The sequence below is a fragment of the Drosophila erecta genome, unplaced genomic scaffold (genome assembly GCF_003286155.1).
Source record: "Drosophila erecta strain 14021-0224.00,06,07 unplaced genomic scaffold, DereRS2 tig00000000-arrow-pilon, whole genome shotgun sequence".
Taxonomy (NCBI): Eukaryota; Metazoa; Arthropoda; class Insecta; order Diptera; family Drosophilidae; genus Drosophila; species Drosophila erecta.
In genome coordinates, this window is record NW_020825194.1 from 13,336,670 (window position 1) to 13,350,704 (window position 14,035).

Genomic DNA, 14,035 nt, shown 5'->3' on the forward strand with positions numbered 1-14,035 from the left:
TTTTGTCGTGTTTGGGCCACATTAAGTCATTGCTGAAAGCCAGCCCAGGACCAACTAAGCAGCAACAACTCAATTGGACTCTTTAGGCAGAGCTTTAATATGCAGATTTTTGCTTTCAGTGGGCAATCCCAACTTGAACTTTGGCGCTACCCAACAGCCAGCAACTTTAGTAGGTTATTTCAAATCGAATTCCAAATAATACACTTTCTTTCCATCCCACTCTGTGAATGGAAATGGGAATCTAGGCTTGAACCGATCAGCTTAAAGCCGAAAGCCTAAAGTAGAGTTACCAAAGCCTGCGTGAACTTGAAACCGTTGCAAGCGTTGCACAAACAAAAACGCGGAGAGCAACCGGAAATAGCCGCGCAGCAAGGACATTTTGCCCGTGTGTGTGTGCGTGTTTGTGTGTGTCTGTGGGGGGACATGCTAAAAACGGGCTAAAATGGGAGGTCTGGCTTTATCTAGCGGCGCCTAAAACTGACCAAAAACCAGACGCCAGTGGCAGAAGAGTTATGACTGCAAAATGCGGCCAGACCGAAAATGCGCGACAGAGATGGAAAAATAGGTGGGCATGTGTGTGTGTGTGTGCGCTGGTGTTTTGGCCAAAATGGTGACAATGGCCGCCATTATACATAGTCATATAGCCATATAGACCACCCACTTTCCCCGCATAAGGCCGCCAATATGTTTGTTGTACAACCGACATCGTTTATCGATTTCTTGCGTACCCCGCACACTTTTGCTTTTCGCCTTTTCTATTTGTTGAATTTTTCGTATTTTCATAGCCCAAATAAAAAACAGAAAAACCTTCTTAATTGCGCTGGCTGGCGCATTCGAAGGCCTAATCAAAATTAATTGTTTATCATGTTGTATTTGAATTTCTTTCCATTTCTTCCCCACATATCTCTAAGCATAGAATTCTTCCCCTTTTTTCCCTTTTTTTCTGGGACTTCAACTTTAGCTTTGCTTAATTAGCAGACGAGCCGCTGGTTGTAGGTGTGTCCCGCTGCCACGCCCCCTTAGCCCGACGAACAAAGTTACGCCCAGCCTTTTTTCGGGCGGCCTCAAAAGTTTTATTTGGTGTTAGACAATTAATTTTTGTTGCGTGCCTGGGTGTTATTTTAATTTACAGTTGCAGCATTGCCGAGCACCAAAAACTTCGAAAACACGCTTCATCCTAGGCGATATTATTAACTTTTATTGCTTATAATAACAATATTATCGAGCAGGCAAACATCAAAAACGTTGACAGGCATCGAAACGTGTGCTAATTTTTTTCTTCGCCTTCCATTTAATTTATGTCGAAAAACAAATACTTAATACACGCAAAAAAAATAGCACTGAAATATATGCATAAAATTAAAGCAGAGAAATTAGATGCTCGGTAGCCAAATTGAAAGCAACCAACGGCGGGAAAAAAAATAAATGAATACTTTGGCGTTTTAACATTTATCAAAAATCAACAACAAATGACGTCAGTCTGTGGCATTTATTAAATTAAAATGAGCCCCAAACTCGCAGACACAAAAACTGGCAGATGATTAACAAAAAGCCAACAAAGCGCGGCCAATAGCAACAAAAAATTTGTCCAAAAAGGTAAATTTAAATTTCGTGTGTTCGGAAAACACAAGCAAAATACATACAAATATCGAATCAAAAATAAATCGAAAGAAAAGAAATTTTGAAAATATTTTTAGCTGCTTTCTGGGAATTTAAAGCGCATCGAAAGCGAAGACAATTTAATGGCCGAAATTTAAGGAAAATGCTTGAAATTTAAACTGACGCAAAATGGCGGAAAAGGCGGCATGGCATGCAAATTAAAAAGTATTGCATTTAAATGGAATTAAACAAATACGTTTCGAGTTAATTGAAAATATTATATTTATAAGCTCGAGTGGAATGTACAAGTAGAAGAGAATATACTCGCAGTAATCCTTGAATTGGCCCAAATGAACTATCTGATTCCCGCTACTCGGCCATTTAATTAAATTGCTGGGGGACAAGGACTTGGCCAACTTCGCTAACTGAATTTCGGGCTCAAAGAAACAAAAGTCTTTTGGAGTTTGGGCCAAAAGTTACTCAAAAATACGAAAATAAATTGCGTGCTGATGGCTCATTTAATTTAATGAGCGGCGTGCAACTTGTCTAAATGATTTTTCCTCTACTTTACAACACATTTTTTCTTCACATTTTCGTCTGTACACTTTTTCCGTTTGTCGCTCGTTTTTTCTTGTTTTTCGCCTCTATATAGATGGAGATGGATATCCCCGAAAAAGAGTTCACTACGAACAAAAGCAGTAATTCCATTTTATTCGATGAATATTAGCAAAACACTTTGACTTAATGTTTGTGGAAATTACGGCAAACGCAAGCAGGCAGCGGCGATATTTAAAAAACTTTTAAGCGTAAATGCAAAAAGAAATGAAACTAATGAAAACACTTTCAACGGCAGCAGCCAGCAGCCAGCAACCTCGTCAAACTTGGCAACTGTGTGGTGCTGGTAGTAAGCCAGAAAGGCCAGCAAAAAATAACTTAAATAATAATACTACTCTATAGGCTATAGGCTATAACAACAAAGGCAACAACTATATAGCACCAGCAGGCACCGTCGACCCGAGAATCAGGCACGCAATTCGATCATTAAACATGAAGCTCTTTAGCACACGGAAAACAACATCGGTGGAAAGTGGGAGAAGTGGAGGCCCCATATAGAGTGGCATGACCCCCTGGTCCCTGGCCCCTGGCCCCCTCTGGCCCCCTCTGCCCCCCTCTGCGCACCCCTTGCAGAAATATGCATATGTAATTTGTTTATAAATATTCCTCTCAGCCCGACGCTTCCTACTCGCTCAATTTCGCTGGCATGTGAAGCGTCTGCCGAGCGGATTCTCAACCGAAAGCCAAGATGTATCTGAAATCTCCAGATAAACGGGGCAACGGCGGAGAGGGGGGGAAGGGAAAGGGGGCTAAGGAGCCCTCCTCTGCTGGAGCCCATGAGTCATGCGGGGAAGCTGGGAAGACTGGAGAATTGCTCACTTAATTAGAAAAGAATTCGCCACGAAGGTTGGTCGCTGCCAAAGATTAAACTACTGCATTATGATAAGGAGCAGCGGGAAAAAAATATTACGTATACTCGGCTGACGAATTTGTTTTGCAGCGGATAAGGGAAAGGGAAATTCCACAACCAATTCAATTCATTGTTGTTAATGGAATGACTTCAGAATTCGGTCAACTTTAACGAAATCTATATTGTAATCGCCTATAACTATTTGAACTATAACTGAGGTCTCCAGCACGTGTTACATCCTGACATTTACTGAATAAATTGAAACATATTTTCATGGAAAAAATTGGTTGTAGTTTCCAGATAAGTCGAATTGTAAACCACGGAATCGACTGCGGCATTTTCCGCTGCTACGCTCGCCTTGATCTTTTCTATTTTGATTTTGATTTGGATTTGGATTTTTATTTTGATTTTCTAAAAGTCTAAAGCGAACGAGAAATACTGCAAAAAATAGCTGAACAATCGCAGTGGGAGAGTCGAGAGTCGAGCACACGATAGACGAATTATATTTTATGCCACAAATTACGCTGCGGTTAACCTTTAAATTAAAATAACACCAAAACAATTTTTGTGCTGCATTTCGCAGGCGTTTGAAATGGCACACGAACTGAAAAATGCTGGGAAAACTGGGGGAGGCGCTGGGGGAAATTGCAGCAGCTGCAATGCACATTTTTATACAAATACAAATTGCAATTGCACATTTTTTTGCACATTTTACACGGCCAGTCTCTCTCTCTTTCTCTTACTGTCCTCCTCACTTTTGCTCTCCGTTTCGATGGCATAAAATAATCAAATTAAATATATATAAAAATGCATGTGACGTTGGGTTGGGAGAACAACCCGCGAAAATTGCTTCCCGCCATTTTTCGCAAATTATAGCAGTGCAAAGTCATGGAAAATGGTACAAATAAAATTGTAAATAATAAAACCGCGAAGCGGCAGAAACTGAATGGATCGCTTTTGGGCCGCTGGCAATGTGCAAAATGTGCAATAAAATTATATGCATCAAATGCACACAGACAGACTGAATACCCGTATATATCCATATCCACATCCACATCCACAAACTCGTATATCTTCGCCCCGAGTGAGTCGAAAAATTCATTTGATGGAATTGAAATGGCGCGATTCGGGAAAAGAGCCGCAGGAGAATTGCGAAAAAGGGGATTCAAAGAGGTAAATTCGGCACAGAATCGGGTATTAAACCACAGGCGTAAATTTATTCGCCAGTAACAGAGCACACTCGAAAATTCCCGCGGGCATTTCTTTCCTTTTTCCTTTTTCCCATTTCCATTTTTATTTTTTAATGCTTCCAAAGAGCGTGGCCCACCTTTTGGTAACACACACGCACACACACACACACACACTTGCTAATTGGTAGCACACACACTCAGGCAAACAGCCATGTTTGAGGTCTCTGTGCTCCGTTAAATAAAAATCAAGTTCACTTCGCATGTCCATGATAATCAATTGATAAAGTCTAACTGCGATTTGGTAATAATATATTTTTGAAGTGCGGGAGGCGGAGACTGCCGGTCACCTGATTAGCATATAATTTACGATCCAGATGGATTGTAAAAATTATTACTCCGTTTAAAAAGCGAGGCGAGAATTTATGCCCTATAAACGTGATGGAAAATGGTGGAAACATCGCTGGCTGTTCAGCGGGGGGCTTTTCGGAGGTGAAGGTCCCAGCCATGTTTATTCAAAAGTCAAATCACCTATTGTGGTGGGAAAATGTAAAGTCTTGTGGAGAAGCTTACAATTTTCCTGACCACTAAGCATTCGCAAATAAGAAAATTATTTACAAGTTTTCTAAACTATTCAGTTGTTTTATGTCATATAATATCTATCGCTATTTCAGTGATCTTTGAGTTCCAACATTTCCCAAATGAAATGGGCTAGCTGCAGACTCAGTTAATTGTATAAACTTGTACCATAAAATGACCCGCATAAATCAAATGTGATTTCTTTCCTGTTCCAAAACACACACACACTCTGAAGCGATTAGTTAAAATTCATTTTGATAGGGTTCCAATATATAAGAACTATTCCCCATTGAATTGATTGAAATGGGTTTAATTGGAGGAATTCTTTTTTGTATATATGTAGATTTCCTCCATGAAGCTGGATTAACTAATATCGAAACATTTGGGTATATTCGTTATAGATGCGCTTGGTTACACTGGTAACATATCTACGATATGAAAACTGTCATAATATCATCACAATGTGAAACTATGAGTGCCGTCGGCACTACTTGACTACTGTACTTGATCGAAAACTGACTAAAACCCCATTTTCTAGGCCGTCGGTACTTGTTTAAGGATAACAACACTCTCGAGGAACCATTCTATATGGATTCCAAAAAGATGGTGGACTTTGGGGGATTTCGGTATCTACTTACCCTGGGCTGAGCCATTAATGCTCTGGGAGCGACGTCTAACCCGATTTGTGCCACTTTTTACAGTAGGAACAACAAATGGGGGCGCAACACACTGACCGACGTCCCGCTCCGCCGCTGCAACTGCTTCGGTCTTAGGGAAGCTCTACTGTAGCTGCCCGCTTGGAGTCCTTTAGTTTTGCTCTTGGCTCTTCCAGTTCTTTTGGTTTTGGATATTATTTTCTGGTATTTTTATATGTTTTGCACTTTTTTCATGTATTTGGAAGCCTTTGCTTTTTGAACGCTTTGCTTCTTGAATTTGCTTTCTTTTTTATTTAACACAGGCACATTTGTTTAGATTTTATGTATTATTATTACGTTTGTATACTTGTTGTATTGTTGATGTGGTTGTTTTTGTTTTTGTTACGCGCGCGTTTGTTGTTTGTTTTCTAGAGCGGGAGATCTGTTTTTGAATGTTTTTTTACTTGTGTGTTTGTTATAATAATTATTTACATAGCATTTGTTTGGTTTATAAAAATCGTATACAATTTGTTGTTGGTTGCCGTTGCAGTTGCTGTTGTTGTTCTTGGTATACTCGTGTATTGTAGTAGTTGTTGCAACATCATTTGTTACTGGGTTGCATTTGTTGTTGTCATAAATCCATGGCGTTTTCCCCTTTCCTCTCTCTTTCTGCGAGTTTCCTTGCCTTTTCCTTGGTTATTTTTCTAGTAGTAGTTGTGGTTGCTTTTAATTTTTATTTGTTTGTCGTATACTCTTTTTGCTTTTTTCGTATAATATGCGCACTATTTATCACAGCTGCTTCTACATACTACGTTACTAGAGATGAACAAATTATATTGTTAATATATAATGCAATATATTGTGTGGTGTTTTTGCGACGGCAAATTGCGTGTTTCTTGGTTTTTGCGGGGGGATCGGCGGGATCCCCTCGTTGAAAGAAATTCCCTCCGCGGCCCACGAATAACAGTATTTATTTGGGCCTTCAATTTGTGAAACGAAGAACTTTTCGATTGTGATTGAAAAACACACTTAAAAACGTGATTGTTTTGTTCGCGCGATGGAAAAACGCGCGCGATTTCCAAAGTGTTTCTTGTGTTGTTTATTTGTTGATTGATGGCAAAACGCGTGGTTAACGGGCAATAATAATAATCATAATAATAATAAACTTCACCGACGGCAACGCTTTTTCGCTTTTCTTCTCTTTTTTATTCGAACGCAACGCAACACAGACACACGTCGTACGCGCTTCGCAGTCAAAAATACACTGTGCGGATGAAAGATATTTCATCGAAAAACCAACCCGCCTGATACGTTTGGATTTACGCTACAGTCGGACGTGTTTCCACTCCTAACATCGCTGTTAACTAACAGCGAAGAGAGCGCTGAGCGGCAAGCAACAGCAAAGTACACGGGTGCAAGCGGTGCGGCATGATTGTCAATCATGCAGCTGCCCCGCTCTGTTCAGATGCAACAATTGTGCCATTAACTCGCTCATGGCCATAACTCAGCGAGTGCAAGCGAGAGGAATATATGGTTTATGCGCACGCTCCGGCGAATTGCTGGCGGCGAGAGAGCGCAGGCGCTCTCGCATCCTGGGCGACGATGACTGATTTGTTGGTACGCCTCTTCTGTCATGCACACACTTGTCATTCACATGCATATACCGTACCGTACAGCGGTGCTCTATCTCTTTCTCTTTCTCAGTTTTCGCCTCTTTTTGCGCAATGTTCGCCGCGTTTGAAATTTATTTGGCTTTGGCCAAAAGGAGACGGCTTATGGGTTTTTCGCCCCTCTGCCGGCGTCAGCGTCGAAAATCAGCAAAAACCAATCCCATTTGTTATTTTCGCTTGAGTGAGTGGCAGTTGGCAGCTTGGCTCTCTTTCGCCGCACCTTTACAGGTTGAAAGGCAGCGAGAAAGCTTCAGTTGTCCATCAGCTTCAGCTTTCGCTCACTTTTCGCTCTCTTTTGGCACACTCGGGCCCCCCACACACACACTCGCACACACACACTTTTGCGCGAATAGGCAACGCCTTCGAAGAAAAGCGGCAAAAAAGAGAAGAAACTGTAAGGAGAAGAAGAAGAAACGGCGACGACGAAAACAAACTTTTCGCTGCAGTTCCTTTATTGCGTTCTTTTTTGCATGTAACGGTGATCTGGCCACTTTGGCAGGATATGCGATCCTGACAACAACAAACAGCTGTTCGGGCCTCTCTCTTTCGCTTACTTCTTGAGGAACAACAACAAATGGCACGGCGATAAATTGTCGAAAACATTCACTGAAAATTGCATATTCTGCAGGTCATTCCGCGCTCCTGTCTGGCGAACCTACTTTTATTGGTTTTTTAAATACCCTGTAACGCCAAACGGTGTTTCATCTCAAAAAATATTGAAAATTGAAAAACATGTTTTAATATTATTTGAACTACTTTTTTCATCACACGCATCGTTTGGATTGCCAACATTGTGTTAAACAAGCGAACTCAAATAATGTATTCCCATTTGTTTTCACCAATAACCACTCCTGATCCCCGCATATCCCCAAAATCCAGGGTATGCCAATACTCGTATTCAGCTCGAAATCCTGTCTATTGTTGCTGTTATTGTTACTGTCGTGTCGTCGTCCTCGTGGCAGTTTAAAAAGCAGTTAACACATATTCCCAGGCCATTTTTCACCAGCGTATTTTTGGCTTGGCGCTGCAGTTGCCATTATGCCGAAAGAGACGGGGATACTGGCGAGCGAGAGAGACGGTGCGATTTGGCCGGCGTTTTTAGGAAAATGAAAAATAGCCTTGTTTGTTTTCCGACGCTCGCCAAAAGGATTTCCCGTGTCTGTTTTCGCTGGTCAAAAAGATGATGTTGCACTTAATCTGGCTGCCATTTCATCCCGGAATCCCAAACCCCCAAAATCTTGGGAACTATGCATGATATAGGTGTTCTGTTTCTGCGACTTGTCAACACTTTGACAAATTTATGAGACTTTGATTGATTTGCGGCTGCTTTTTCCTTTTTTTCGTTTCGGGACTCGCTTTTTTTTGGTTTTTTTCAGCTGGCCAACTTTGGCGCTTCTGCTCGGCCCAAAAGTCGAGTAATTTATGTGAAACAAAAATCACATAAAATCGAATCAATTAAGTGCAATAAATTAGGCAAACGCTAAGTGTGGGAACTTCTCGGACTTTTGAGTCACCAAATTAAATCCGCAAAGCTGCAGATCGATCGACGCGGTAGTAAAGTTCAAGGATCCCAACGAAATTCTAATCAAATCAAGTAAATTTTGTTGAGAAAATTCGAGCATTTCTCGGAAGTGATAGTCGTGAACTAGAATTTACTTAGTTCGCAGAATTTGGCTGAGTGGCAAGTTGCTTTCTGATGAAGATGATGATAAGAATGTAAATAAAATACTTTAATAATAATGAGATTTAAATGAACTTAGGTATATTTTACTATGAGGGACTATAAATCTTGGGAATCTGAAAGTTGTTCCTAAGAGCCTTAGACAGCTGCAGAAAAGCTCAAGAATTTCCCAAATGAAACAGGAATTTAATTTAATATTTAGAACTTTGCCAAATTGAAGGGACCATGAAATTTAAATCACCCAAAAAAGGAAAATAATCAAGAGGCGAGCAGAGCGAAGGAGAGGGGTTGGGAGAAAGAGGGGCAGGGAGCGAATTTAGGGGGCTGGGTCTCCACCCAGCAAGTGAGCAAAAAAAAAAAAACAAATGAAAGAAGAAAAGCCGAAAAGGAACCGACTCGGGAAAACCTCAAGGAAAATTGCATTTGGAAACTTCCAATCCCAGACGAGCGAAAGAGAGGGAAAGCTCACCCATACACGGGCACTCACACCAATGGGGGGGCCAGCCAATATGATTTAAACACTCACGCACACACACACACACTTGCGAACACCTACAGTGATGTTAACGCCGGCAGCGCAGTCGGCGTCGCTGTCGACGTCGGCAGAGAAGTGTGTGTTGTGTGCATGACAATTCATCTCTTTCTTATAAACGCAATTTATCAAACGCAAACGACGAGCGACAGCAAAAGATGAAGACGACGACACGATATCAACTTGATGTGGCGCCATCTCGCTCGCTCCCGCTCACTCACTCAAGTAAGAACCGAAACAGAAAGCCAAAAACAAAAAAAATGGCACATGAAGAAAAATAGGAGTTGCCGTCGGCGCTCTTCTTCTTCTTCGCCGTCGCTGCGAAATGCGAACAAAAAACAGAGAACACACAGAAACAGCAACAAAGTGACTGAAACCGCCATAATCTTGACAGACAAGTGCACGCGCTCTTTTCGCCGCGCTTTTAATGGTTTGTTTTTGTCTGAATTCGCCGAACAGCGAGGGAGAGAGCGCCGAGCGAGATGGCCTGCGTTGCATTGCGTTGGAGCGAGAGGCACTAAGTGTTTTATGGCAACGCGTTTTACAGCTGTTTCACAGTTGTGCAGCCACTGCTAGACTAGGCATGTTACACGGTTTGAGAGTCACTGGAGTTTTAGGATCTTCAATATTTTGAGTTTTATTTATAACTTAAATAGTCATTCAAGTTGCGATTTGCTTTTATAATTTTTAAGTTATAATTATTCTGTTGAACGTTTTCGAACAGATCATTTTAGTCTGTATATTCTTTTCATTGCATATTTAGGATTGTTTATATTTGATTGTTCTTTATTCATATTTTTAGTTTTTTGCACACATATTTTTTATTTTAATGTATTAATTAATTATTTCTGTTAACGAACGCGCGAATTCTGTTGGTGATTCCGTTTAAGACTTACAATTCATTTATTCTAGGTCTTAAAATTATACGATTCTTCTAAAATCTGAGGTTCTGTCAAAAGGAGCTGTATTTTGAACGCGGAATTTACCAGTTTACCTGAATAGTTACCTGTTTTGGCAGTTCCTTGATCTTCCTTGAATCTTCCGTTTGCCTACTAATTTTTTTGTGACTTTCAACGCTTGAGAAGGCCCATAAAAGGCTTAGGACACTTGTACATAAATCTACCTGATCTATTGCGACTCACACCACATGCACAGAAAGAAACAAGGACATTCCTCTGATTTTTATTACTTTAAGATAGCCAAATTAGGCAACATTTAAAATGCACTTGCTTGATCTACAAAACGAATATCTTATTTTGTTCTGTGCAGCAAAGGTCCTTCGAGTTTTGTTTGATTTTCCTCCAGTCATCATTCAGCCTACTTTAACTGACCCAAAGAAAAATCGATGGCAAATTTGCTGGTTAAGCAAATGTGCCGGGTCATCCAGGACGATGTCCTTTTGGCATTTTCGACTGTTTCGCTCTGCTTTTGACAGCCGCCGACAAAAGTGTCAATTCCATTTCGGCCAGCCGACGGGCCTGTCAACAAGCGTGGTCTACACACGCCCACCGCCCACGCCCCCAGGCCCACTGCCACCCCGCTAATCTCAAGGACACCGACGGGATCCCGATGTATTTTGTTTAAATTTAGGTTGTCTCCTGCGGTGCCATATTTTTGTATACAGTGGATGGGTTCAAAGGGTAAATATAACAATATTTAGGCGGTATTAGGCCAATTTAGAATAAAGAAATAGTTGGTTGATTTTTTACTACTTCGATTTAAATATGTTTTAATTTACTTGACACCTATCATCTACTGTATACATATAAATATTGTAACATTTATCAGGCTCGAAAAGTTTTTCCACAAAGTTAATTTCCAAGGGACTTAGGGTTGCTAACTCACTTACCTGATCCGGGATTTTGATCATACTTTACCTGCAATGAAAAGGGGAAAATTGAGTTAGAAAAAGGCAGTTAGAAAGATAGCCCGCGCTGAAGTTGAGGAAAAGTCAGGAGGAAAAACATTGGGATTGGGAAATGCAAATGAGGAAGGAAGGCAATGGGGATTAAGATGCACCGAGTCTTTTGTCCATCCGAATGTGATTGTGACCACATGTGTTGTGCACCCCTCCACACAAATCCTCCAGACGACAAACTACAAACTACAGAATCCAAAACACAAAATTCAATATACAAAATACAAAATCGAAAATGAGAAATCCTCATCCCGCTCCCAAGTGACTCATTCCTCTCAGGAGCGGTGATCTTTTCCTGGCACATTTGTCGGGAAATGTTTTTCTTCTGGCTGCCTTTTGATTGATTGCCCTGGAAAACCACTTGAAACTGTCAAGGGCGCAATCGGCGGGCGGGGGTGCCGTTTTCCAGGGGAGTGAGCCCATCGAAATGAAGTGAAAATCACTTTTACGCAGATGGAGGAAATCGTTTTCCTATGAAAAACTACTTAGTCCGAATGGAGGCGGGCAGCAAGAAGATGCATCATGTTAATAACTAAATTAAGGAATGAGATACCATTTCTAGGATTACAAAAGCGGTCGCTAAATGGACTTCAATTCGTCAGGGGAGATATTTCAATTGAAACCAGAAATTCTTGCGTATTCAACGTTTTCTTCAATGCATAAATACTTCATGCAATTAACATATCAGCAGCCATAATTTAAATGATACATTTGAGCAAAGACTGGTTAGAATTTAATCGGTTTTTCTTAAAATTCCCTAAGGTTCAAAAGAAGACAACTGCACTTCAATCAATTTGCAATAATAACCTACTCATGGTATTTGAGCTCATTTTCATCTTATTTGTCGAGCATATTATCCCAAATTGATGTCAACAAAATTCGGAAACGAAATCGCAGGAAAAATGCCATCAGAATGAAACTTATTTTGAAAATGTCAAGAAAATCGAATTGAGAAGCCGGGGAATGAGAAACCCGACGAAGAAAAATTCTGGCAAGAGAAACAACAAGAAACGCACAAAATAAATAAATTTATGTGCATTTCCGTTATTTTTTCGAGGTTTTCTTTGTAGTTGATTTTTTTTCCTGCTTTTCCTTCCGCCAAAGTAAATAACAAATATTATTATCGCATGACCAGCAGCAGCAGAACAGCAGAACAGCAGCGAAGGAAAAGCCCGAAAACATGGCTCATTTTCCAGGGGGGTGGATAGGGGGGTAGTGGTCAATGGTCAGTGGGCAGTGGGCAGCGGGCGGGATTTTCCGAGGCGTGGCCATTGGGTGCAATCTGCAAGTGCCAAAGAATTCTCAATCGAAAATTTAAGGAAACGAAAGAGGCAAAAGCGATGCCAAAAGAAATGTAACTATCTTATACAAAACCCTATGAAAAATACTCTTTAATGGATGAACCCCATTTTATTAAGAGAATTGTACGATTTATTTTCTTGCCACTTCATGGCGGAAAATGATGTCTTATAGTGTTTCAATTCCCTGATTGTGTGCTGTTGATATAAACAAAAATCAAAGCCAAAGTTCGACTAAAAAATGTCGGCGCAGGAAGCTAAGTTTTCCGGGGGGACTGCCAAACGGAAGCCGCCTTTGCGTCCATGTTGCTCTTGCCGCTGTTGCAAGTTGCTGCTGTTGCGCAAACAACAACAGCAGAAGCTGAGGAAAACAAACAGCAGCAAGCACACGGACTCAATGAAATTATTAATGGTCAGCACACAGAAATGCAGTCCAGCCAAGGAAAACAAGAGCCACACCAAACTCACAGGAGCAACTGGGATGTGGTCACTCGAAGTGGAAGATGGCAAGATGGCCAAGGAGGCTGCTGCTCCTGGCTGGCCGGCCAGATATAAATAAATAAATAAGGAGCAAACTCTAATTAAACGCTGTTACCACTCCCCCAGTTCTCTGTGTGTACTCGTACTTCGATAAGGCAACGTAACCAATTACTCTTAGTTTGGGCCCCATTCCTGCTTTTTCGTCGGCTTTGGGGCACCCCTCTTATCGTTTGGGTCACAGTTTGTGGACTTTCAGCCTCGGAGACCTTTGCAAAGTCCTCGGACTCTGTGGGGCTTGCTAAAAACTTTTTGCCAAAAATTCAATCTGTTCGGACCGCAACAAAAGCCAAAAAGGAGTCAACTCTCGGAGGGGAAAAACACGAGCAGCAAGCTGCAACAATTTGCGGAAATTCAAGGTCGGGCTAAGTAATCTACGGGTTTTCGGGAAATCTGTGCACTTGAACAACCCATTTTAGGTTTGGAAAATGTGACTTATCTTAATACAGTCCATTAGCCTGTTAGGGAAAAATAGGGTATGCAGCTCGCTTGTGCTTAAATAACCACATCTGTACATATCGCAATAAAACTGTAGTTACTACCTTAAATTAATCAAGAGTAAATCAGATGCCAGTCTAAAAACTAATGTTATTAAATCGCAGAAAATTATATAAAACACTAATGTGTTTACTTTTGCTGAAAGTGTTGAGTTGCATTTTAGTACATTTGAAAGCTTGATTCAGGAAGCCCAGGCAATTTTACGATAATACCTTGAAGCTATATCTGGAATATAGTCCAATTAGTCACAATATGCCCGACCCCGCTGACCTTTTTTATTTATTTTGTTGAACATTTATGGTTCACATTCGGCTACGAACTGGACTGGAGAACTGTTATGCTCTTAAATCTTGGCAAATGCCATAAAATACCCAACCAAGGAAATGCTGCCAAACCGGCTGACTAAGCTGGCCAAAAATAATACAAAACCTTTGTT

At 41.0% G+C, this 14,035-nt stretch overlaps 1 protein-coding gene across 3 annotated transcripts in view; it reads right to left on the bottom strand.

Moving 5' to 3' along the window:
- LOC6552022 (homeobox protein homothorax) overlaps positions 1-6,799 on the bottom strand; it is a 106,229-nt gene extending 99,430 nt beyond the window's left edge. Inside the window, exon 1 of one of the 3 annotated variants that reach the window (XM_001980632.3) lies at positions 5,469-6,799. In XM_001980632.3, coding sequence (XP_001980668.1) covers positions 5,469-5,483 — 15 coding nt within the window. In that variant the 5' untranslated portion in view covers positions 5,484-6,799. The remainder of the gene's footprint in view (positions 1-5,468) is intronic. The other 2 variants (XM_015154459.2, XM_026976194.1) reach the window with 2 other exon arrangements.
- Between the last annotated feature and the right edge of the window lie 7,236 nt (positions 6,800-14,035).